The sequence below is a fragment of the Castanea sativa genome, chromosome 11 (genome assembly GCF_040712315.1).
Source record: "Castanea sativa cultivar Marrone di Chiusa Pesio chromosome 11, ASM4071231v1".
Classification (NCBI taxonomy): Eukaryota; Viridiplantae; Streptophyta; class Magnoliopsida; order Fagales; family Fagaceae; genus Castanea; species Castanea sativa.
This window is the reverse complement of record NC_134023.1, coordinates 17,192,758-17,219,618: the sequence shown is the minus strand read 5'-3', so window position 1 is coordinate 17,219,618 and position 26,861 is coordinate 17,192,758. Positions and strand designations below refer to the sequence as shown.

The following is a 26,861-nucleotide window of genomic DNA, read 5'->3' as shown; positions in this document are numbered from 1 at the left end:
ATGCAATCAAGTGTGAATGAATTGGCATAAGTGTTTGGAAATGATTATTTAGAACACACCATTCATTTTATGGATCATAGCCCGTGTTGAAAGTTCAATATGTGTATAAAACACCTATGAACGTTTAGACCCCCAAATAACAAATTACCAATTCAAGCTTAATATCAAACAAAGTATGTGCAGAAAATGAACATAAGCTTATAATAGAATTGATAAACAATCTAAACCAAATAAAATCACATCCACAGTAGAAATTAAATGGCAAAGATTAAGAGAAGAGAGATGCAAACACAAATACAACACAACAATATGTTATCGAAAAGGAAACCGAAGCCCTCAACGTAAAACTTCTTTGCCGCCCTCTAAGTGGTCAACAATCCACTAAAGAATGTAGTTGGGATACATGAACAGCAGAAAACCCTCCAAGCCTAATCTACCCAGTGTACCTAGGCCTTCCAAGCTCTTACTCCAACGAGGTTGCCCCGAACCTATTTCTTCTTTAGCTTACTAGATTCCACTATAGCCCCTAGCATCAACCAATATGAAATTGGTCCCTTCCTAACTGCTTCCCAAAGCACCAAACAACCTTCTCACAAATATAGGTATGGTGAGAAAAGTTTTTGGTAATGTACCTCTCAAGGATGTTACAATGGAGAGGAAGAGAGTTAGAGGAATTTGAAGAGTCTCTATGTGAAGATTGTGGATGAATCAATCTTGTTTTTCTCTAGGGTTTTTCTCAAAAAATTCTCTTTGGAAGCTCTCTACATTTCGTGGGTATAAGAGGTATTTATACTGGAGAGAGAAAGGAATGCGAAGAGTCAGTTTTTCAAAACAAAGCTGACTGGTGACTTGGCCTCGCGACTTGACTAAGTCGCGAGTTCAAGCCGCGAGTAAACACAATGGCCAGACTGGACTTTTTGTCCTTTAGTGCTCCAGCTGGCGTGATTGTTCATCTTCTCTGCATGCTTCACTTGTGTGCATCATTTGGCGGCTTGTAAGCCGAAAACCACCTGCGAGATCCAGCCGCAAGTCCCTGCTTCATTGCACAGTCTTGAGCATTTCTTTACACTTTCTCACACACTACCCTTACATGAATCCCACCTAAATACATGGTTTCTAAGTGCTGAATTACAAGCAAATTGGCACGGAATAAAGCCAACAAAATGGCTGATAAATTTGAACCTTACAATCTTCCCTTTTGGCTATTCTGTGACAAAACCCCAAAACAAACTCTAGACTTAACATGTGAGTTGAGAACAGTTGAACAAAACTCACTCACACCTAACTCTAGAATCTGTGTAGCTCTTGAAGCATAAGAACAAGTGTCTCCTGAAACACAACAACATAATATGATTATTGTATGCAGAAAAACTTGTAATGCATATGAGGCAAGCACAATGCAATCAAGCAAAATGGAGTAAAGTAATAAACCAAGGCTTGACCATATAGGCAATCGCTATAAAATAGTGACAACAATGCTTATTCACTCTTGGAATGAACATCCGGACATGCAAGCTAATAAGCTTAAATGCAAACTATCATTTGCATGTCCAACACTCAACCAATGCACAATACATGAAGTATATACATCTAGGAATAAGATCCTTCTAAGGCACAAGAGTGATGTACTTAAAGTAGTGCATAACATAACATCAAGTACATAAGCTACAAAGTGTAGGAACAAAAACATAAAGGTTGTATAAGTATGGTACAAACTATAAAAGCCTACAAATTATAGAAAACAAAACCTAAAAGCTTACAAAAGCAACATGGGTACAAAAAAAACATAAATACTAAATACCAACTCAAATATATATAGCCAAAAGTTTTAAAAACATCCATGAGTTTAAACCAACAAAATAACCAAAATATTTAACAAAGTATTTAGCAAACCCATAATTAAAAACATTATCCAAAACACACCACTAGAACCTATAGATAACAAAAGCATAAACTAAATAGCTTAAAATGAGTTTTTGGCATGCTCCCTCTCAAACAGACACTCCCCCTCAAGAGTTGCCCTTCAAAAATTCTCCCCCTTTTTGACCGGAATGGCGAAAGGGTCATTGATGAGCGGAGAAGTTATCAAACTTTGCTAAGAGGATGTTCATTTGATCTTGTATTGTAGCTAGCCTGTCAGATTGTTCATTCTGGAAATCTCTGAGTCCAGCAATCCTTTCTAGGATGATTTGGAATGCATCTGGAGGTAGTGCTGATGAAGATGAAGCTCTACTCCTCTTGCCGCGGCCTCTTGAGCTTAAAGCTTGTCCTGCAGCCTCTGTCTCAGTGTCCATGGGTTCACCTTCAGCTTATTCACCTTCCTCTTCATCACTTGGGAGACAAACTTGTATCCTTGTGATAGTCAGTTTGTTGATGGCTGAGGGTGTAGACATGGGATTGATATCTTGAGGGATGGCAACACCTTTCAGTCTGAAAAGCCTCATAAGAAGGTTGGGAAAAATCAGCTTGGCCCTAGAGGTTGTTCTAGTCTCATCCACAATGGTGTCAAAGATGTGAGAGCTAATGTCTATGAAGGTGTTTTCCTTGGGCTCCATGAGAAATATAGCTCTGGAATTATTGATTGTAGTCAACTTCCTAACTAGGTACAAATTGAACATCATGATGGTGGTAAGACACCTCATGTCAGCAGGGAAGGCAATAGTGTTGAGGCATCTCCCCTCTCTTGCTCCACCAATGCGAGATTGGACAGTCTCTATGGATAGCATCCAGTCCTTGAAGTTGGTGAAGTCATGGTCATCTAGACCTTCAAGACCTAGCACCTCATCTATATCACCTGCATCTATAGTGAATTTCTTTACTCTTATCCAACAGTTTAACTCATCTTCTCTCAATACAGCATTTGCATAAAATTCTCTGATAAGAGGCTCACACACTATAGGTAAGTCACTCTGAAACTTATCCCAACCTCTGCCCTCAAAACAATTTGGAATGAAGGTGTCCTTCAAATCCACCAAGTCTACAAATCTTTCCTGAATAATGTTTGCCTTTATGTAGAAATCTCTATATCTCTCAAAGTGTTGAGTTGATCTAAATTTGGTGTTGTCCATTTTCAGCCTTTTATCACCCTTCTTAGCAGTGGTTTTCTTCTTGGTAGGAGTCATCTGCAAGTATAGCAGAAAGGCCACAAAAATAGAGCACAATAGATGGAGATTCAACCATTAGTAACAGGTTAGTATAACAGAAAAGAACATAGAACTATATCACCATTCAGTCCATATTCAGTTGAGATTCAAACATTGAAAGAGATAGCTCAGATCAGGAAAGAATAGAACATCCTATCAACAGTATTAATGCATAACACATTGTGATAGTGACCACAACAACTCAATCAAGAACACTCCAAGGCACATTCCCAAGCACAGACCTCAACATGCAATAATCAGCTGTAATGAAATAGTGTATACCACATTCATCCAGAAGAAAGCATATGTCTATGAGACACATCTTAATGAGTATAAGATAATCAAACTAACATAGAGCAGACAATATCCTCAAGGCAGAAGCAACACACATGATAACAATAATCTATATTAACTGAAGTCAAAACATTATAACCCAACTATCAAAATTCAACCATATTGAACCAACCATACTCACAAATAGAGTATAAAACCCAAACAAATAGCATATGACAAAGAGGCATATTATCATGGGTATGAGATATACCAACCAACACAAAAACAGCTTACAAACTCAAATAGTGAAACTAAAACATGATAACGACCATATTTAGTATCCTTGAAAACAAGATCAACCAAACTCAAACACCCAAACACACCAAACATGAACCCAACCCATATTTGAAATTACAGATATCACAAATCATAGCCACAACTCACAAATTCAAGAAAATAACGCTCAAAACATGAAATATGTAGTGAGAAAGAGAAAACCCATACCTTTTTCTTGACGATATGAGGTTAAACAGATGCAAAAATGGAAGATTTTCAATAGAGACACAGTGGGTTTGAGAGAGTTTCAGGTTATGAAGATAATGAAAACTCACAAAAGTTCGAGGAAAAACTAAAAAGGTTTAAAAACTGACCTTAAAACGCAAAACACTCGTTTTTTGCGACTGAGTCAAGTCGCATGCAAGTCGCCAAACCCAGTTGCCAAAACACTTAAAACAAAATTTTTGAAAAATTTATTTAAGTGTTTTTCACAACTGGAACTTCTACCTGCGAGGAAATCGCGAAGTAAGCCATGAAAATCTCTGTGTATGCCTCGGGACTGAACCTTCCACTCGCGAACAAGTCGCCACTACGAGCCGCGAAAAACATAAAGACCCAAATTTTGAAAAAAAATAAAGACCCAAATTTTGAAAAAAAAAAAAAAATCTAAGTATTTTTCGCGACAGGGACATTTACTCGCCAGTAAGTCGTGAGAATCTCTGTATGGGCTCACGACTAGGGCATGTGACTGGACCAACCCGCGACTGAGTCACCAAAAAAGGGCAACACTATTTTAGAAAATTTGACACTTTTTGAAAGAACAAAATACTTTCCAAGCACAACTTAAAACACTCAAAAATCTTTTTGTGTTTGATCAACAAAGATTGAGCAAGTGAAAACACATTTAATCAAGTACAATCACACAAATGAATATGGCATACATTGATCATAGGCTTGTGTGATGTGTGTGGATATCAACAATGAGATAGTCCTTAGTCTAATGTGAAGTTTCAATGATCAATTCAACCAAGACATATACAATTAGCACTAGATAATGTGACCCATCTCAATTATAGAAGTATGCATATATGACCTCCCACAAAACTTGATAGCATAAGATTGAAGCTTTTCATTTGGCTCCATATACATCACATCATTTGATATTTTTTAATCAATACGTCTCATTATGAGATCGATGCCAGAAATTTTGATATTTCAATTGATGAGATAGCCTTTGGCTTTTTGGACATCATACAATTTTAATAAAGGTCACTTTCCCTTTTTCCTAGTCAAATACTAGTATGTGCGACAGGCTTTTGCAGCTTAAAATCTCTTTTCATTATGGGGATTTACATTTGGTGAGCTCTTTTAAGAAAAAACAATAAATAAAAGAGTGGGAAGATATATAGGCATAAGTCTATGCATGTCTCAAGATCGACAAAAACACTCACTAATCATTCATGACAAGTTTCTAGATTTATTTACAATAGTCACATAGATGTCAAGATTTCTCCCACAATGATATGAGTGCATAGGCAACAAGCTATGCTCACAGCTGCACAAGGCCATTAGTACAAAGGTACAAAGCAAAAAATGGTTTGAGACAAAATTCAACAAAGACGATCAAACTTTTAAGATTTTCTACTTTTTATGTGTTTTTGGATTTTTGACATAAAAACAAGAAAAGATTTATCAAAAGCAGCAATGTAAAAACATTTAAAGCGAAAACAAACAAACAACCAATTTTAAAAAAAAACTAACACAAACAATAAACATACGATCAAACATATTCACACAACATAGGAAGTATTCATGCATGGACATGTTGTAATGCTTATGCATGAGTACCCTTTTCATCCACACGTCACGTGCATTTGGGGTGGTATCCCTATAGGATTGGGTACGAGAGTTAGGACTTTCAAACCTTCTTGTGAAGCTTTCCAAGTAATTGGTGAATGTACCAATCATCTTCATCACGTCCATCTTTCCTGGATCACCATTTCAACCTCTTGATGGCTCAACAACCCAAGTTCTCTTGTCATTTCTTGATACTCTTGACCTTTGATCACTAGCATTCCTCAATGCTCTCAGCTTATGACAATTGGGTCGGGTGTGCCCTTGAAGTCCGCAGTGATGACACACATGGTTCATTCTAGGACCTCTTTGCGACCGTGGAAGAGATTTTGCTCTAGCTTCAGACCTGACCACAAATTGATTACGGGGCGTGTTCAACATCCGCTGGTCAGCCACATTCTTCTTCTTCTCAACCTTTGCCTTCTCCAAAATAGGGGCAACTACAGCCGACTCTTTGGCCATCACAAACTTCACTTTTTTGGAGGTATTCATAGTTGAGTTACTTTCTCCGATGTATCCTAATCTGGTTCTATTAGAAAAAAAAATTGAAAGGAAAGGACATCATCGAGCTTCTTTGTGGATACGCGCTTTATTTTGGCATTTGCTTGAACCATCTCAAGCTCAAGGAATTTCACCTTGGTGTAAGCTTCGGTTAGTTCGCCATTTAGCGTCTCAATCTCACACTTGGCCTCCTTGTATCTCACTAGGAGACTTCGATAATCCTCCTCTGCTTTCTTCATCTTCTTTACAGCCGCCTTGGCCACCCTTGCATACTCTCCCGACTTCTCAAAGAGTAAATTGTAGTTCTCTTGAAGACCAGTTGTATCTTCATCTTCTTCAGCATCCGATTCTTCTAAAATACCCATGGTTTACTTATCACTATGCTCCCCAAGCTCTTGCATAAGCAAATTCAAGTCCTTCGAAGACTCAACATGAGCAATAGTCATGAATGCTGAGAAATTCCCTTCTTCATCACAGCTATCCTCCAAATCAGAGGTGGAAGAATCTGAGTCATTGAGAGTGGTGGCATAAGCCTTCCCTTTCGATCTCAAATAATTAGGACATTCCTTTTTGAAATGGTCATGCCCATTACATTCAAAACAAGTGACTCCTTGGGTAGATTGGGACTCATTCCCGTCTCTCTTTTTGAAGTCCTTTTTCTCCTTTCCGGAACTTGTGAATTTCCCTTTATCACCAAACTTCCCACTGTTCTTGAACTTCAGGAATTTGCGAAAATTCTTTGCAAGGTAAGCTACATCCTTTTCGACTACATCCTCATCCGATGAGTCGTGTGCTTCTACTCTTTCATTTATCGTCTTAAGAGCAAGCGATTTGCTCTTTCTTTGATTTGGCAATGAAAGCTCATATATTTGGAGAGAGCCAATCAGCTTTTGGACTTTGATTTCATCAAGGTCCTTGCTCTCCTCAATTGCAGTCACCTTTGCATGGAAGCTCTCTAGCAATGAACGAAGAATTTTTCATACAACTTTGAGTCCTCCGTTTTCTCTCCCAAGTTAAACTTGCCGATGACCACTTCATTCAGCTTACTATAGAAAGAGTCAAAGGACTCATCCTCACTCATTTTCAGCTCCTCAAACCAAATGGTCAGAATCTGCAACTTGGTGTCTTTAACTTTCTTCGTTCCCTCAAACGTGGTCTCCAATATTTGTCATGCCTCCCTGGCAATGGTTATGTGAGATATCCTGTGGAACTCATCTGGAGATATACCACAAAAAATAGCATTAAGTGCTTTGTTATTTGCATTAGACGTCGCGAGGGTTGCCTTATCCCATGTGGATTTGGCTGCCTCCGGCCTAGTCCAGCCGACATTAACAACATCCCAAACAGATTCATCTATTGAACATAAGAATGCTCTCATTTGTACCTTCCAAAAGGCATAATTGCCACCATCAAAATATGGTGGAGCATTCAAAGATTGAGACTGGTCCATCTCAATACAGGGTCAAGGATCACACTAAGGTGTTTAAACCATAAAGAGTGCACCGATTCTGATACCAATTGAAAGTTCAATATGTGTATAAAACACCTATGAATGTTTAGACCCCCCAAAGAACAAATTACCAATTCAAGCTTAATATCAAGCAAAGTATGTGCGGAAAATGAACATAAGCTTATAACAAAATTGATAAACAATCTAAACTAAATAAAATCACATCCACAGTAGAAATTAAATGGCAAAGATTAAGAGAAGAGAGATGCAAACACAAGGACAACACAACGATGTGTTGTCAAAGAGGAAACCAAAACCCTCGACGTAAAATATCTCCGCCGCCCTCCAAGCGGTCAATAATCCATTAAAGAATGTAGTTGGGATACATGAACAACAGAAGACCCTCTAAGCCAAATCTACCCAGTGTACCTAAGCCCTCCAAGCTCCTACTCCAACGAGGTTACGCCGAACCTATTTCTTCTTTAGCTTACCAGATTCCGCTATAGCCCCTAGCATCAACCAATATGAAATTGATCCCTTCCTAATTGCTTCCCAAAGCACCAAACAGCCTTCTCACATATATGGATATGGTGAGAAAATGTTTTGGTAATGTACCTTTCAAGGATGTAACAGTGGAGAGAAAGAGAGTTAGAGGAATTTGAAGAGTCTCTATGTGAAGATTGTGGGTAAGTCAATCTTGTTTTTCTCTAAAGTTTCTCTCAAAAAATTCTCTCTGGAAGCTCTCTACATTTCGTGAGTATAAAGGGTATTTATACTGGAGAGAGAAAGGAATGCGAAGAGTCAATTTTTCAAAACAGAGCTGACTGGTGACTTGGCCTCACGATTTGACTAAGTCGCGAGTTCAAGCCGCGAGCAAACAGAATGACCAGACTGGACTTTTTGTGTTATAGTACTCCAACAGGCGTGAGTGTTCATCTTCTCTGCATGCTTCACTCATGTGCATCATCTGTCGGCTTACAAGCCGCGAGCCATCCGCAAGATCTAGCCGCGAGTCCCTGCTTCACTGCACAATCTTGAGCATTTCTTCACACTTTTTCACGCACTACCCTTACATGAATCCCACCTAAATATAGGGTTTCTAAGTGCTGAATTACAAGCAAATTGGCACGAAATAAAACCAACAAAATGGTTGATAAATTTCAACCTTACACGTGTAACTAAGAAGAATCTATTTTTCGACATAATCATGAGCATATGGTATGAGATCAAGTGTTGCTTTGAGTTTTTAACTCATAAGGGATTAAAGAAACTCGTTGGGGTGTGATAAAATAATCTAGGGACTAGACAAGATATTATGAGTGATGTACTATGTTAGTTAAGATGGTAACTTAATTTAGTACTCCTACCATACACCTTCTCGCCAGGTCACACACTCTAATTTATAAATGAATAAAGGATTGAGCAAAAGATTAAAAGGTGTAAGCTCTAACTGTAGTACCCAGTGTGGGATGAGTGGAAGATGTTAGTAATTAGACCGTATTTGACCCAAAGTATAACCTATGGCCCAAGTATCATCCACAAGGGTTATCAGATTTGTGAACTTTAATTTGATGAGTTCAAATTTTAACTGGTCTTGAATTGAGTTGTCAAGATCAATGATTAGTAGTGGAGTGATTTAAGATAAGTGGTTAGGCATTTTTAGGGACCACTCATCTGATAACAGGCTTATAGTTGCATGTATTTAAATACTCATATAAAATTCAAATTAAGGTAGAGTAGGAGAAAACTGTACTCCTATAACAACCTATCTAATTTATTCTTCAACAAACAATCTAGAAAATGCAATGCAAATTCACGTAGGAATTCGATTTAGGAACCGAAAAACCTTAGCCATAGTTGGCCTTTCTCTTTGTATCTCACTAGTACACATTTGACACTCCTGCAATTTCAAAGTACTCTTTCACATGGGCCTCTATTAGGCCACCCTCCCTTGAAATACTAGCATCCACCATTTGCATATGCTTATTTTGGGCCAGCATTTTCCTAGCCCATTTGACTATACCAACCTCTTCCCCGTCCAAAAGGGTAGGCAAATTGGGGCACTTTCTAGTAACAGTCACGAACATTAAGATCCAAAAACTGTAAACATTAGGCTGAAGTGTAGCTGCAATGAGGTCTGCCTTGTACTTAGGGGGGCATGTAACAGTAACCCATTGTCTCCACAAATTGTGTGGACACATAAGAAATGGAGGTGTCAATCCGCCTTACTAGACCGAAATCAATAATATGGGCCTGAAAATCAGAGTCCAAGAACACATTGCGGGACTTCATATCCTGATGAGCAATAATGGGCTTGTCCAAACTATGCAAAAAAGAGAGATCATTAGCCACACCCCTAACAATGAATTCAAGTCCCCAAGATAATGTGGCCATGTCCTGTTCCAATTGCAACCATGTCCAGTTTGTGAGTCTCTGATGTAGTCCAATTTTATAACGGAAATTGTAGTGCAGTTAATGTTGTCGTTCTACCTAGAAAAGGACAACCAGAACACATCAAAATAATATGTAGAAAAATATGATTGAAATTAGGACCAAAAAAAGTTTAGTGAAATACAATAATTAAAATCACTAGGCAGTTAGGGTTTGTCCACCAGTATTATTAAGCATCCACTATCAATCCAATTTAGCACATAATCGAGTAAGTAAGCACATAAACTATTGGAAGATTTTGAAATAAATTTTATTAATAAAACTCTCTTTGGTTAATTATATTTATCAATTATTCCAATAATTTAGTCTAGAAAATAATAACTTTGCTAGAAAAACTCAAGAACGTCACATACTATGACAAAAGTAATATCTAACATGATTATTATGTTTTACTAGAGAGATTATAAAACCCTATTCTAACAATTAGAAGATTCAAGAATAGACCTATAAAAGAATTAGAAATTAAATATCAATCTAACAAACAATTATAAAAAGAGAACAATTGATTTCAATAATCAAAATGTGAAAAATATGCTTGGATTGAATAGTGGACAGCTTACAACCTTGAAGATTCACCCCTAACCCTAGCTTAGGTTCTTAAGCTTATATAGAAAATAAATAAATAAATCTCAAAAATTGATTAAGAAAAATAAGGTTTTTCAACGGCCAAAAAACACGGTTACCCTTGTATCCATTTAATTTTTATAACATTTAAAACCCTAAAACAAATGCTCCCCAAAAAGGAAAATAAAAAAGTGGCAATTCATGTTTTTCAACAATGGGTCAACTTCTAGGTCTGTTTTGGCCTTTAAATTGGTATATTCTAAAGTTTTGGTAGACTAAAAAGTTTTAGATCTTCAAGTTCTCTTTTTTTGGCCGCAAGAATCAAGTCAATCTGACGTCAGAGTAAAAATATATGGCCAAAATACCAAAACTGGTCATAATATTTCCATGCTAGGATTTTTTCCATCTTTGGCTTAAACAAATTTCTCTCTTTCTTTTTATGTTTCCACACATTTTTCACTCATTAAATCTTCAAAAGACACTTCTCAATTGATCTTCACCCTTGGATTCTTTTAGCTTCATGTCTACATGCTTAGTTCATTAGTTTTAACCTCCTACAAGAGAAAAATACACATAATGACTATATTTTAGAGAAACTTGCAAACTCTCATATGTACGTGTAAGTATGGGAATAAACACAAAATAGATGTAATAATGCCTACCAAAACTAAGATAATATTACACTTTTAAGCTATTATTAGTCTCTTTTATTTTTTATGTACATATTCACATGTTAAATACGTACTAAATAAATACTCACATGCTAGCTATATATTACTTTGTAACATAGTAAACTCTCAAATGTCCTGTGTGTGAGTCTCTTTTATTTTTTATTTCACATGTTTGCTTGTAAATAATTCTTTGCCATACATATTCACATGATATGTTATATGTAAATAAATATTCACACACACACACACACACACACACACACACACACACACACACACATATATATATATATATATATATTTGATTGTACAAAATCTTTTCCAAGAAATCAAATGCAAAGTATCTAATTTTTTCTCTAAAACTTTAATGTTGGAATTAAAATTAATATGGGGTACTATTCTTTGGATAGGTAGTGGGGTACCTAACACCTTTTCCACTCGTAAACCGAACTTCTGAGTCCAAGATTTTTGGTTCGAGACTTTAGTTACCTTAATTAATTAATTACTCTTGAATTAGTTTTAGTTAATTAGGTAACTAAAAAAGAATTAGATAAATAGGTGACCAATCACACCTAATACAAAACCAATGGTTAGTAACGACTCTTAGAAATAAAATAAGAAAAAGTGACTTACAAACACACCTCACCTAAGAAACACATGTACACAAAGAGCCACGCCGCTAAGGACCCAATGTGTGACAAACCTAAAGCCTTTTTTGGGGTGTCCACATTGTCACCTTAGGGTCATAATATAATATAATCTCGTGGAGCATGTCTAGGAAAGCGGCCGAGTGTGAATGAATTTACATGAGTTTATTATTTAAAACACATCATTCATTTTATGCCGCATAGCTCGTGCAATGATGAAGAATCAATTTTTCGACATAATCATGAGTAAATTGTATTGTATGGGATCAAGTGTTGCTTGAGTTTTGAGCTCATGAGGGATTAAAGAAACTTGATTGGGTGTGATCAAATAATATGGGGCATAAATGAGATATTATGAGCGATGTATTATGTTAGTTTAGATGATGACTTAATTTAGTACTCCTACCATAAACCTTATTGGGTTGCACTCTCTATTTTCTATATAAAGAGAGGATTGAACAAAAGATTAAGAGAAGCCAATTTTGACTCTACTACCCTTTGTGGACAAGTGAGAGATGTTAGTATTTGGGCCGGATTTGACCAAACTATAGCCTATGGCCCATGTATTGTCCACATGGGTTATCGAATACATGGACTTAATTTGATGAGTTCATATTTAAACTAATCCTAAGATAAGTTGTCAAGATTAGTGATCAATAGTGAAGTGATTTAAGATGAGTGGATGACATTTTTAAAGACCACTCATCTGATAGTAGTTTTATTCCTATTTGTATTTAAATAGTCCTGTAACAGTCATATATGTAGACTAGGAGAAAAAAAACATACATATAGGTTTTGTAAGTACTCTCCCAAATAGATTGTCTCTCTCTAGGGATACCAACTACAATGCCCTAGGATTTGGAGAATGAAATATATGGAAAGGCCTTAGCAAGGCCAGCCCTAGAAATTTTGGGGATTAGGCGAGAACTAAAATAGGGCCTTTTTTATATTTATGTATTAATTAAATTAATATTTATTTAATATTTTTATATTATAATATATTTTTTTAAAAATCTATTTTTCTTGCCTTTTGAGATGCAAATTGACTAATTTTGTGTTGTATTTTGTTTAAAATCTATTTTCATCTAAATTTTGTGTTGTATTTTGTTTATTGCTAATAAAAAATATATTCATTTTGAAGCCTTAGGCAAGAACTAAAATGGGGACTTTTTATGTATTAATTAAATTAATATTTATTTAATATTTTTATATTATAATATATTTTATTTAAAATCAATTTTTCTTACCTTTTGAGATGCAAATTGGCTAATTTTGTGTTGTATTTTGTTTAAAATCTATTTTCATATATATATTTTGTGTTGTATTTTGTTGAACTAGCGGAGAGAGAATGAGAAAGGCAGAGAGTAAGAGCTGATAGAGAGAGGTGGAGAGCAAGAGTGAGAGAGAAAAAGGTATGAGTAAATTTTGGAGATTTGAGATTTTATATTTGTTTTGATTTGAGTTTGTTTTGTGGGTAATTTTTTAGACCAGAATCGCACTTTATCCAATTGAATTTTGATTTGTCTAAAGGTTAGGGATGATATTTTTGAGATAATTGATTTTGTTTAGATCAAAGAACTTTTTGGGTACCAATGTCTACAAAGATGTTCTAGACTTTTTGTTCTTTAGTCACAAGCATGTATCAGATTATTTAGAATTTTATCTAAAACTTTTTTTTTCTACTACCCGTTCTTTTTCAAAATTTTGGGGCCCCCTTCCACTTGAGAGCCTTAGGCAATGGCCTGATTGGTCTAGTGGAAGGGTCGACTCTGGACCCTAGTAGCCCTTTTGGTGACTTGAAGGTGAACCAAAAGGTGAAGAGATCATAAGAAAGAATTTGTAAAGCAAGCAAAGAACAAAATTCGGCAAATGTATGATTCGTTCTACCAAAGTATGTGCACATACAATCTATTTAATTTATTCTTCAACAGACAGTCTAGAAAACATATAATACATTTAATTTATTCTTCAACAAACAATCTAGAAAATGCAATACAAATTCACATAGGAATTGGATTTAGCAATCCAAAAACCTTAGCCATAGTTGGCCTTTCTCTTTTTATCTCACTAGTACACATTCCTGCAACTTCAAAATACTCTTTCACATGGGGCTCTATTAGGCCACCCTCCTTCAAAATACTAGCATCCACCATTTGCATATGCTTATCTTGGGCCAGCATTTTCCTAGCCCATTCAACTATCCCAACCTCTTCCCCGTCCAAAAGTGTAGGCAAATTGGGACGCTTTCCAGTAGCAATCTCGAACATTAAGATCCCAAAACTGTAAACATCAGCCTCGAGTGTAGCTGTAGTGAGGCCTGCCTTGTACTCAGGGGGCATGTAACAGTAACCCATTGTCCCCGCAGATTGTGTGGACGCATAAGAAGTGGAGGTGTCGATCCTCCTTGCATGGCCGAAATCACAAATATGGGCTTGAAAATCAGAGTTCAAGAACACATTGCGGGACTTAATATCCTGATGAGCAATGGGCTTGTCCAAACTATGCAAAAAAAAGAGGCCATTAGCCACACCCTTGACAATTTGAATCCGGGTCCCCCAAGATAACGTTGACGCAGCCACGTCCTGCTCCTGCTCCAAGTGCAACCAACGGTCCAAACTACCATTCTGAAAAAACTCGTATATAAGGAGCCTATCGGAGCCGCTCATGCAATAGCCAAAAATCTTAGCGATATTTGGGTGGTGGAGCATACCCAGTGTCACCATCTCCGCCCAAAACTCCCTAAAGCCTTTGAAAGCGTCTGGGTTGAGTCTCTTGATGGCCACGGTGACGCCGTTGGAGAGCTGGGCCTTGTAGACGGTTCCGAAGCTGCCACCGCCGATGATAAACTCTGGGGAGAAGTTTTTGGTAGCCGCCCTCAGCTTAGTCATGGAGAATTTGAGGTTGGGGTCGAAGGAAGCGCTCTGATCGATGGTCGTGATGGAGGGTAGCTGGGTTGTTGTGGATACGAGTTGGGTTATCTTGGCTTTTCGACACTGGAACACCCAGAAAGTAATGATCCCGGTTAGAGAGAAGAAGAAGAGTAATCCGTAGGCTGTTGCTAGAAAAATGTGATCCATACGGAACAGAAGAAAAAGATATTCAACATAAAACAAAATATGTGAGACTTTGAGACTTCTTAACGCTATGAACAAGTTTGGATACAGCGTTTTCGCGTTTGCATTTTCAAGTAGCACGTTTTGCAATTTTTTTTTTTTTATAAACCGCACTGTTGTGAATAGCATATTTGTATACTGTTTATGAGACTCACAATTTTTAATATTTAGCAACTTTTTTATTAAAAATTGATCCTATCGTACTATTCACACATTTAAAAAATATTTTACTACAGTGGTTTTAGTTTTCATTTTTCAGCAATAAGAGCGTTTGCGATTTCATGGAATTGGAGGGATAAGGGCGTTCGCGGTTTTATGGAATTTCTCGGTCTTTCACTCAACAAGTCTTTCGACATAGACTTTTGTGGATAATCAAATAATGGTTGTTTAAAATAGGAGAAATAATAACGAATGTCTTTATGTCTTTGTTTAATAATTCATTTAAAGAAAGTTTTTATGAAGAAAAAAAGAAAAGCAATTAATGATTTAATAGTTTTTTTCATTTCTCATAAAAGTGATGTCAAAATTTTTCTAAAATAGATTATTAACTAATGCTCTAAGTGTACTTGTTAACATGACTCTTTAAAGAATTTTATCAAGTACTTATTTAGTAGATGCTATATAAATTTTTTTTTTTTTTTTTTGGTGAAAACAGACCTTTCAATATCTCATTTATAATTGATGATATATAGTTATTCCATTTTGACAAAATCAATTAAAAATATGATTTTATCCATTTTAATTTTTAAAGTTTCTTTTATATATAGAATAAAACTAGAAAAAATATTGTGAGAAATTTTGTAAGTGATACATATATTTGGGGAAAAAAAAACCTAGTTGTTTTATATAATCAATAATTGTTGTATTACACGTTTGAATTTTATTATGATAACTTTGATTATTATGTTTATGTTGCAACTCACTTGGGCCGCAGTTCTCACAGGTGAAGTAGTTTGACGTGCACTTATACATGAGGATGACTTTTTTGATGAGTAGAACCCGATAAGGATATAGCTGGAGATGTAACTTGATTGTGATTTTAGGAGGTTTTGTACTGTATGTAGCACACTCATAGAAGACGATGACCTACCTGTTGAGTCAGAGTTGGCATTAGCTTTAACCGAAGATGGGGAATATATTGTGAATTTGGGGATATGGTGGGCAGCCCATGGCTTGGTGGGAATTATCATGTATGGTGGCTGTCCAGGAAAAAAATTAAAGAGATGTTCATTTTTTTTTTTTTTTATGGTATTCTTATTCTTATTATTCAAATTGAAAAGCCACTTGCAAATACACACGTCCAAACAGAAACAAGCCTAGTAAACCAAGACACCACAACCTTACTAAAACAAACATTAACATTTTTAAATCCCTTCCACACTGGTATTATGGGTTGTGGTCCCAATAGGGTGAGACTTCTCCACCACACCCTCATGAGTCACTTGACCCAGCTGTCCGTGTCCAGTCCCATGTCCCGGCATTGCTGACATATGGTGGGTCCCAGTTGTAGTCCCACCAGCACCAGTTGTAGTAGTATACCCAGTATGCCCTCCAGCTGGAGTGCTCTCCATTTGTTTGGCTGTAGCATTGTGCTGTATCTTGCCTGCTGCTTCTCCAATTCAGCTTGAGTTTTCCTCTCCTCTTTCTTCTCTGTCGCCAGTTCTTTCTGCAATGGGTCACGGGCTGTCATCCTTTCACCTTTTCCTGCACACCGAATTGTTTGAGAGCATCCCTAGGGGAGTTATTTTTTTAGTTATTTGATACTAAAAAAATTACTCTATTAATTTTACAAAATATGCAGCATCAGTTTTAACATAATAAAATAATATAAATATTATAATAAATAAAATAATATATGATATATCAACTACAATAAACAACAATCATAACCACCGTAATCGCAACTGCCACCACTGTTGTCGCCACTGCCGCCACCACATGATAGCAAATAATCGTCTAATATATCAAGTAATTTTTTTAACCCAAAATTATACTTATACAATTTTTTTTTTACTAAAACAATTTCTCAATCGTCATAATGCAAATAATCATCTCACTCATCTTCAACAATCATGTTATGGAGAATTATGCACGCTTTCATGATCTTTTGGAGTGTTTTAAGATGGAAAAATCGTGCAAGTCTACAAACAATTGCAAAACGTGCTTGAAGCACTCCAAATGCATGCTCAACATCCTTCCTATACGCCTCTTGGGATGCTGAAAATAATTTTCGTTTTTGTCTTTATTGAGCTAGAATTGTTTTCACAAATATTGCCCACTTTGGATATATGCCATCAGCAAGGTAATATCCCATTGTGTAGTCATGACCATTGATTAAGTAATATACTGCAAGAGCATGTCCGTCAACAAGATCAAAAAATATATGCGACCGCTCTAACACATTAATGTCATTATTTGACCCAAGTAGCCCAAAAAATGCATGTCATGTCCAAAGATCATATGATGCTACTGCCTCCAAAACAATAGTAAGCTCATTAATATAACCACAATATTGACCTTTCCACAATATGGAGAAAAAGAGAACGCCTCAACTGAAATCTCCTACGAAATAAATTGAACGGATATACTAGTGTGGGAACAAAGTAGTCAAGAAAAAGCATCTCATTGTTTACCAAATGATTATGTTGGACATAGCAACGACGTTTATGTTGTGTTGTTTTCATGACAACTTTTTTGATTATCTCATCCTCATCTGAATCATCAATAAGCAACTTGTGAAACAAAGAGCAACCCATGGATGCAACCTTCAAGACAATTGGATAGAAATTATTAGTATAGATGCAAGAAATATAAGTAATCCATGTTTTTAGTGCCATAAGCAATCATTACGCCCACAAGCGCACACGCACAAGTCACAACACAAGAAAGATGAACAATAAATTTAAGGGTTTATACATACATCTAGTTTAAGATTAAAGTTAAGTGACATAAGCTACTACTAAAATACATGAATGTCTCTCATAAGATACTACCAAAATACATGAAGACCTATCATAAGCTATAACCAAAAACATATGAAGGTCTATAATAAGCTACATAAAAAAATGTTATACCAAAGCATCGTTTAATGTGCCAATCTTTTCCTAACATTATAAAATACATGAAGGTCTAAACTATATCCAAAATGCAATCAAACCTATTAATTACATGAACTTCGTCTTGCCATGATTCTCTCTTGGAGTTGTCCTTAAAAAAGTTTTTGTGCTCCACGCACTTGTATCTTTCATCATGATTCTCTCCCCCTCTAACATATGGTGCATCTCAAGTTTTTCCCTCTCAATCATGACTCTTTCCTTCTCAATTCTAAGTTTTTCCCTCTCAATAAAATTTTTTTCCTCTTCCAATCAAGTTCTCTCCTTATCCTTCAACTCTCCCAAGCGCAACTTCTCCACTTTGATATGAAGGCCCTCTTTTTCTTGTTCTTATGATTCCTCAGTAAATTTCATTTTCTTGGTCAAATATTCCCCTACATCTTTTCCAGTAACTTTGTTCTTTTAGTTGGCCTTTTCAGCCTTCCTACCAATTGGTCTCTTAAAATTGGAAGTGTCACCAAGTGCAGACCCACAATCCTCCTCAGTAATAGATGTTGAATTCAAAGTTGGAGGCATGGTTACTCTCAATCTTTCATAAGGATCGGCCCACTTTGGTTGGTCCTACAACATGAGCCAACAATGTTCAAGATGAAAGGGTTTCTTGAAGGTCACTTTATACAAAGCCTTCGCATTGGTAATCTAAAAAAATAAAAAGAAATATAACATAATTAGTATCTTCAAACAATTGAAGAATGGGTATGTTAACACTATTACAATATAATTTATATCTTATCTTATTCAGTTATACCACTTTGATGACGTGCATTAACTTTTGCCATGCACCCACAAAACTTATTTTTCTCCTTGTTAATTGTTGCCCAATGACTTATTAGGGAGATAACAGTACATGTGGTACCGAATGTATTGTACTGCGTGAAGTATTCCCAAACTTTTTGACAAAATATATTATGTGTTTGTTCATTACTATGTGTGGCATCAACACTAGTATTGACACTAGAACTTGATCTTCCTTCAACACTAGTAGTGATCAAAACAAGATCTACAAACCCAAATGTTTCACCCCTAAAGTAAGGCTTGTCACCCAGCTCTCCCTCCAATATCTTAAAATTTTCAATAAATTCCTTCTTTACTATGTCTTACTCTTCTCCTTTTGAGGTACATAACCTATTTTGCACATCATACACCTACATTTACACCAACATTGTATTATCACTTTTCCAAAATGAATGAACAATTAATGCTGAAATATTTATTTTCAGATCAAGTTTACTAGTAGTCATAGTGAAAACGTAAATCATATCGTAAATTGATTTTTTATTTTTATATTTGTAAGGACTGGATTTGGAACCTAAGCCCACCAAGAATAGTGGAAGCTAACCCAACAAGCCCAAAACAATAAATTTGTTAGAGAGTGGATCTTACAAGCAAGCTACTAAACTAAGTAAGTGCAGGCTTTAAGTAGATTGGGTTCAAGACAATAGGATTTAACACATAAATGGTCCAAAATATCACTCATCGGTTTAGTCCGAGGATGTCATGTTCTTATATTTGATCAAGTTTCTCTTATTACAAAGTGTTCTTCTCTTTGTTCATTTTCTCTTTTAGATTGCCACCCCCGTTTTTATGAAAGTCATTTCCTTATATAGTCCCTTCTCAATACGTCTCAACCTTCTACCTGTTCAATTTTTAGGAAATCCATTGGATACTTGTCCCATCAAGGCCCTTCTAGAGGTAATAAGAGGGGCTGTGAGCTAGGATGACACTAGTCACGTGTCATTTCTCCATAAATGCGGTCAAATTAGTTGGTACGGTGCATTTAATGCGATGGTGGCAGTCTCCTTGCTAGATACTTCCTCCTTCCGTTGTTGGTACGACTCTTCTACTTCTCCTGAAACTCATCTTTCCAAAATGGTTGACTTTTTAAAGCCCTCGCGATTTGGCTTTGATCCTCGGGAACCTCAATTGCTTCATCAGTTTCCTCTTTTCTCTTCAGCCTTTTGGCTTAGGTTTGCATAGACCCTTTAACCATCGCTTGGGTACCTACTTGTCCTCAAGTGTGGCCCATAACCAAAAAACATGCTCGGTTTACCTGCCCTCACAATATCTATTGTAAAACACATAAATACTTAATAATTTATATAAGACATTTATTAAAAAATTGGAATATATTCAAGTAATGACTAATTTAATTCATCACATATATAATAATATTTAACAAAAATAACCAAATATATCAAATCAAAATATATTTATAACATTCACATTCAAATTGATCAAAAAATTCAAAAGTAATAATACCTTATACATAATATATAAGCCAATTTATTTCTCATCATCTTGTGAATTAATTTCATCTAAGTCAATGTTATCTTCATTTTCATCATCTTATACAATTTTTTTCATTAACATTTTCTTCATCATTATCAAAAAATTTATCTCTTCTTGTTCTTTTATGTTTCAATTACTTTTTCTTTATCTTTCTTATTTTCATTTACAAATGTGAAAGCAAAGTATCATGTATGTAGTACAAATTTCATAAAAGATAGAGAAAAAAAAAACTCATGGACATATTATTTTATTGGGCTCAATCAAGTAGCCGAATATTTTGTATTAAAAACAAGTCTAGAAACTTTTTGGACTCAAATCACACCACAAATTTTCACCAAAATGTCTATGTGTTGTCTAATACATACAATTCACATGATACGAAATGATTCATATGATACACATCTATGTATTGTATGATTCATAAGCATGGTTAGTACATATTTATGATGATTTTTTTTTTCACTTGATGTATGTATCGTATAATATACAATACCAACAACTATATATATATGCTAATAGCATTCAACCTAAAAAAAACTACTAGTAGAATGCCTTTAAACATTAGCAAGTTAGAGGGTAAGAGATGGAGCATATAAGTTATTCTTGCTTGTGAGTGAGAGAAAAAGAGAGAGACTTACTACCCGACTCTCCTAAAAAGTGAAGGACCGTGTTTGTTTCATACTTTGTGTATACACATTCCTTTCACATCCTGTATAAAATGTGAACATTCTTTAAAATGTAAGCATTTGGTTTCCACAGCTAAAGCATGAAATAATAATTTTCCAAAAATAAATAAAAGGCTACCAGGCCTTATTGAAAGGATAAGGTGACTAATGTCAAGAGTAGGTAGAAACTAGGTCTAGATTCAATGCCAAAAATCCAACATGGTCGTTATGAAAGGAAAATAGGAACAATCAGTTTATATTTTTGCCTCTTATTTAGTTCATCTTTTTTTGGGGGACAAATTACACTTTTTTGACTTAAACTATCATCCAATTACACTTAAACCCCCTAGACTGTAAACCTTCATCCCCCCAAATTTAAATATGCGTTACATCTAACCCCATGTAGTTTATTTTGTTGTTAAGACTAATGAAATTCAAAATTAAAAGACTAATTTAACTCTTTCCATTATGTTTTGGAGAAGGGAAAATTGTTTTTCAATAATAAATTTCATCATAATTAACATCCAAACAAATAGCAAATGGGACATTGAAATAGAGTTAGAACTTTGGGTATTAATCATGTGTTTCGAACCTTTCGATACTTCAGAGAGTTATGTGTAACTGGGGTAATAATTTAGGTTGGAAAAGTTTAATTTTTTCTTCTTTTTTGTCCAATGACATATTAGTAATCTCTTAAAACATGGGTTCAACTCATTTTCATTTCAATCTATAAAATAATAATTTCTAATACAAAATTTAGTTATGGTTCCTTGTGTATTGTACATTAGTACTTCAATTAAATTCAAATATATAATTGATTGCATTAAACTTAATTGTTCTTGGAAAAATATAACAAAGTTTCTGCTAAATTGGACAATGCTTTCATGTGTTCAAATTTATTTAAGAAACCTAATGGATCAGAAGTAATAGCTTAATAATTATGTTATCTTTTATAATGCTCTATATTTGTGGTAAGAATCTTATCTCTTTCTCAACTAAATAAGAATCACAATGTAAAGTAAGTTTTGCACTAATATCTATATGACACAAGAAAAAATATAAATTTAAAAAAATAAAAAGCAAAAACGTACTTTTTTATCAACAAAATTAGCCCAGAACCTAGCGTGAGCTCTCTGGCATGGATTAGAAGGTAGTAATGGAGACTTCTCCTTCCAGACCTCGTCTATGTACTGAACAATGATGAGAAACTCACACACCAACTTTCCATTATGGATGAGAACCGGGATCTTCTTATGAACGGGGTTCATTTGCAGAAGCAGAGAGCTCTTGTGCTTCCCCAGGTTCTACTCCTGGTACTCATAGTTAATTACCTTCTCGGCTAGCCAGCTCAATCTTGACCCTCATCCCATACATGCTAGGCCAGAAATCTAGTAGAACCACCTCGTCTGCCATTGTCACGAAACTCAAATGATTAAAGCAAATGCGGCGAAAGTGAGATATGAACCAAAGGGACGTGCAACAGACCGAGATTTATATTGCATAGAAGAGAAACTATGCTAGAAACCTAGGAGCTTTAGGTCAAAGCACCAAGATAATTTTTGTAAAGTTGTGATTTACAACTATATTTTATATTGGCTTTATTCCATGACAAAAAGTGTTGTATTTGCTTTATTTTGTTCCTTGTATTTTGTGGTTTTTTTTATTGTATTGGGTTTAATATTAAGTTGGTGAAGAATCAGTGCATTTTCGCTATTGGCTCGCAAGTAACTTGCGAGAAGGGTATCCCGCAAAAAGGGCATATGAGAAGCACATGCTGGAAGCTGAAAAGTCGTGCCAACCTAGAGGATTTTGCAACTGTCTCTAGGGTGAGGCCTTCCCGCGAAATACTTGTGAAACTCTCTGCCTAGAGGATATTTAAGTATGACTTTCTTACCCTTCACCCATACTATATATACCCTTATTACCCACAAATGTGTAAGGAGGCCATTCAGAGAGAACAAACCCTAGATAGGTTTTCAACAACACACACACCCATCTTTTAGAGAGAGAGCTACTCATCCTTAGTGAAAAATCATTGTAGCCTCTTCCCCTTCCCTCTCCCATTGCCATACCTTGAGAGGAAATTTGTACCCAAACACAACCCACACATTTTCAGAGTGTAAAGAGTGTTTTGGAGATTAGAAAGTTTTGGGAATTTGCCAAAAGAAGCCGACGAGGCTTGGCGTCGGACATATTGCTAGATCCGGAAAGCTAGAGAAGACATGACTCCGTAGAGTCCGTTGGTAGCAGGAGCTTAGAGGGCTCAAGTACATTGGATAAACTAGGCTTGGAGGGTCTTTTGTTATTTGTGTACTCCAACTTTATTCTCTAGTAGATCGATTTACCACTTGGAGGGCGACGGAGAGGTTTTTCACCGAATTCTTCGGTTTCCTCTTCGATAACACATCGCGATGTTATCTTGTGTTTGTATCTCTCTTCCCTTACTCTTGTGCTTTACTTTTATTGTTTGTTGTTCATATTTATGCACTAGAGTAGTATTGGTTGGTTGCACTTCATTTACTCTTATTTCTGCACTTAGATAAGTTAGAGTAAAAGCAATCTAGCCGTAATTTTATTAATTTGGGGTCTAAACAGCTCTTGTGTTTCTAACACAAATCCGAGCTTTCAAGTTTATTTTAAAAAATGTGGCGGGTTAATGTACATAAGTGTTGGGAAAAAATTTTATATAACTGTGAATAAATTTCAGCAAGCACAATCACACAAGAACACAAAGATTTATGTGAAAACCCTTTCTCCTTAAAGGGAAAAACTACGGAACAATTTCCGAATAATTTCACTATATTAAATAGAGATTACAAAACTTAGAGATACAACTTAAGCAATGAAAAAACTCTCTTTTTCTTTTCACTCACTGCTCTATTTCTCACTGTATATCTCTCACAATTTTCTCTTACTCTCTCTATTTCTCTCTTCTCTTTTGCTTGCTCTCACTCACGCAGTTCTTCAAGACTACACTGTCCTCAGTCTCACTTGCTAGGACTTCTCCTCTTTTTCTCTGCCCAAATGGCCGAATAGCCTCTCCATTTATTTCATCATCTTTTCCTTCTTTTCTCCCTTTCACACTCTTCACATGAAGTCACAATAAACGCAAGCCAACTTATCTTGACTTTGTTTCAACCAATTTCTTTTCTTCAGCTCTCCCTTAGCCGAAAGACCCTTGCCTTTGCTTCTTTCTTTTCTTTCTTCATTCAGCGTGTCCAACACGCCTAAGCCAACCAATCCCAATAACTCATGCTGACTTTTGTACATAATGAAGAAAAGTTAAGAAACATGAAAAACATGCTCATTAAATGAGCATGTCTATTACGTGGGCTGGACTCATGGTGCAGTGCACCCAACATTTAGAACTTATCTCATTTTTATCGTAGAATAATAAATTTTAATTTAAAAATTGACCTCATTTTTAACATAGAATAATGGTTTTTTGTTATAAAATTATATCATTCATTTTGTTAAATATTTCTCATATGAAATAGAAATTAGCTAAAATTATAAGAATAATATTTGTTATAATTTAAATAAAATTATTTTTATATATAAACTACTTGATTTAAGTGAAATACAAGCATTTTTTTTCTTTCAATTTTATATCTCAACTTCCAAAATGACAAATTGTCTTTCCTCATATTTTATGAGCATATTTTTAAAAAAAAATTTTAATTTTTTTAATAATTAAATTAAAATCTAGTCCCTTAAAATCCTTCAACTTATAACCACAGTTTTCCCGTCACAAATAAATGGTAAATGTTCGACAAAAAAAGCTCATGGCGGTTGGTGGGTGATCTTTGGATATCACGATTGCATTTATTGTACCGTTTTCAATGGGGATATCAAAGAATGAGTAATTAATATTTTTTTCGTTTTCAATGGGGATCATCTTGTGAACCGGATTCATTTGCGGAAGCAAAGGGCTCTTGTGCCACAAGTCCTGCTCCTTGTTCTCATGGTTAATCCCCTTCTCGGCCAGTGCAATCCTGACCCTCATCCCAAACAGGCTGGGCCAGAAATCCAATAGAACCACCTCGTCTGCCATTGTCACGTAACTCACAATATTGAAGCAGATGGGGAAAGTGAGATAAAGCAAAGGACGTAAAAAAGAGCCAGATTTATTGCTCAATTTTATGTAGAACAATAAATGTAAAAGTAAAAGTAAAACCATAATTTTTCTGTATTTTATTTGTTGACGGGATAAACTGTTGGTAAGGTTTTTTTTTTTTTTTTTTTTAGAAAGGACTGCTGGTAAGTTGAAGTTAATGATTTACAGGAAAATTAAGTTTTTATATTCACTTTAGTGTAAACAATTGTAAACTATTCATGCGAATGAGTGTATATACTTTATATGAACATTAAATGTAAACACATCATTGTTTTAACAATAAACGCACATCATTGTTTTAACAATAAACGTAAATATTAAACAAAAGCTCGCAGTTGGTGGTGCTCTTTGGATATCAATATTAATATTGCATATGTGTCGTTTTTCATGGGGTATCAAACTATGATCATTATCTTTCTAGCTTAGTCAGGCCGGCAATGCCATGGATTTTGTCCTACATGTATCACTTCTCACTGCCTTTTTCTCTTTTTTTCTTTATCCTCATGCATTAAAATGTTCTAAGAAAGAGAGAGAAGTGACTAACAAAAAATAAGGGGAAGGAGTATCTTACGTTGGGGCTTCATTTTTAACTTTCCTTATATGAGATGTAAATGGGAATGGGGGGTTTTACCTTTTAAGAGTCAAAAATAATTAAATATTAATCGCTAACTCGTGCGATGCACTGAAAAACTATTGAGTATGAGATATGATTTAATCTTGGTTTAATTTACTACAATCATCATATCATTGTAATTTAACAGGAAAACTTAGTTTGTATAAATGCATGGCCTACTTAGAAACATGACATAACATTAATAATATTTCAATTGTAGCGATTTTGAAAGATGAAATCTAAAATAAAATTGAACATACATAATAAATTAATCTCGGATTCCAGTTAGTTAACTCAATTGGTAAAATCGAGTATCATCCAACAAATAGTGTAACTCTTTTGGGAATGAACAACACAATGTTTTGCAAGTTTTTATTTTTTTATTTTTCTACTATATATATGAATATTTTGCAAACATAACTTTGATAATTTTTTGTAAAAATATTTAAACAATGTACCTCATAACTATCCAATATACTATTCAATAACAATAATTACATAAAAAATATTAATAAATTGAAACACAAAATAATATACTATCCAATAGATGTTGCAAGACCTTTTTTGCTAAATATTTGGTTTTTGAAAATTATTTTGTTACAGAGGCTCTATCACAACTTATATAGTTATATAACATCTTTTTGGAACTTGATTTTCTAAAATTCGAGTTCAAGAAAATCAAGCTCCACATTTGCCACATATATATCACTTAATTGCATAGAACTCAACTTTAGAAAAATTGAGTTTAACTTTGAACTCAATTTTGAGAAAGTTGAGTTTCAAAAAGAGGTTACATAAAAAAAATAAGTTGCAATAGAGGTTATTAAAAAACTAATTTTCAAAAACCAAATACTTAGCGAAAAAAACACTAATGTTGCAATGTTAAAAGAACAATTTGTAACAAATTGAAAGACAGAATGAGAAACATGTAGTCCAATATATCACATAAATTATGAACTACAACCAAAGAAAAAGAATTAAAATTCCATATAGTAACAAAATTATTTTGCAATACAACAGAACCAAGAGCAAGTATAAAAATAACAAAACAACAACTACATTGTCAAAAACTGAAATGCTTAAGGCATTGCATAACCCATGAGTAAATGCAATCAAGCCTA

At 35.1% G+C, this 26,861-nt stretch overlaps 1 protein-coding gene and 1 pseudogene across 1 annotated transcript; both read right to left on the bottom strand.

Moving 5' to 3' along the window:
• Window positions 1-13,715: 13,715 nt before the first annotated feature.
• Window positions 13,716-15,188, bottom strand: LOC142615375 (putative serine/threonine-protein kinase PBL22). Its single transcript, XM_075788126.1, has one exon. It carries the CDS (start codon window positions 15,070-15,072, stop codon window positions 13,831-13,833), a length of 1,242 nt encoding a protein of 413 aa, XP_075644241.1. The 5' UTR covers window positions 15,073-15,188; the 3' UTR covers window positions 13,716-13,830.
• A 1,193-nt stretch (window positions 15,189-16,381) lies between these two features.
• On the bottom strand, window positions 16,382-25,223 carry LOC142616157 (putative glutathione S-transferase; annotated as a pseudogene).
• Window positions 25,224-26,861: the final 1,638 nt, after the last annotated feature.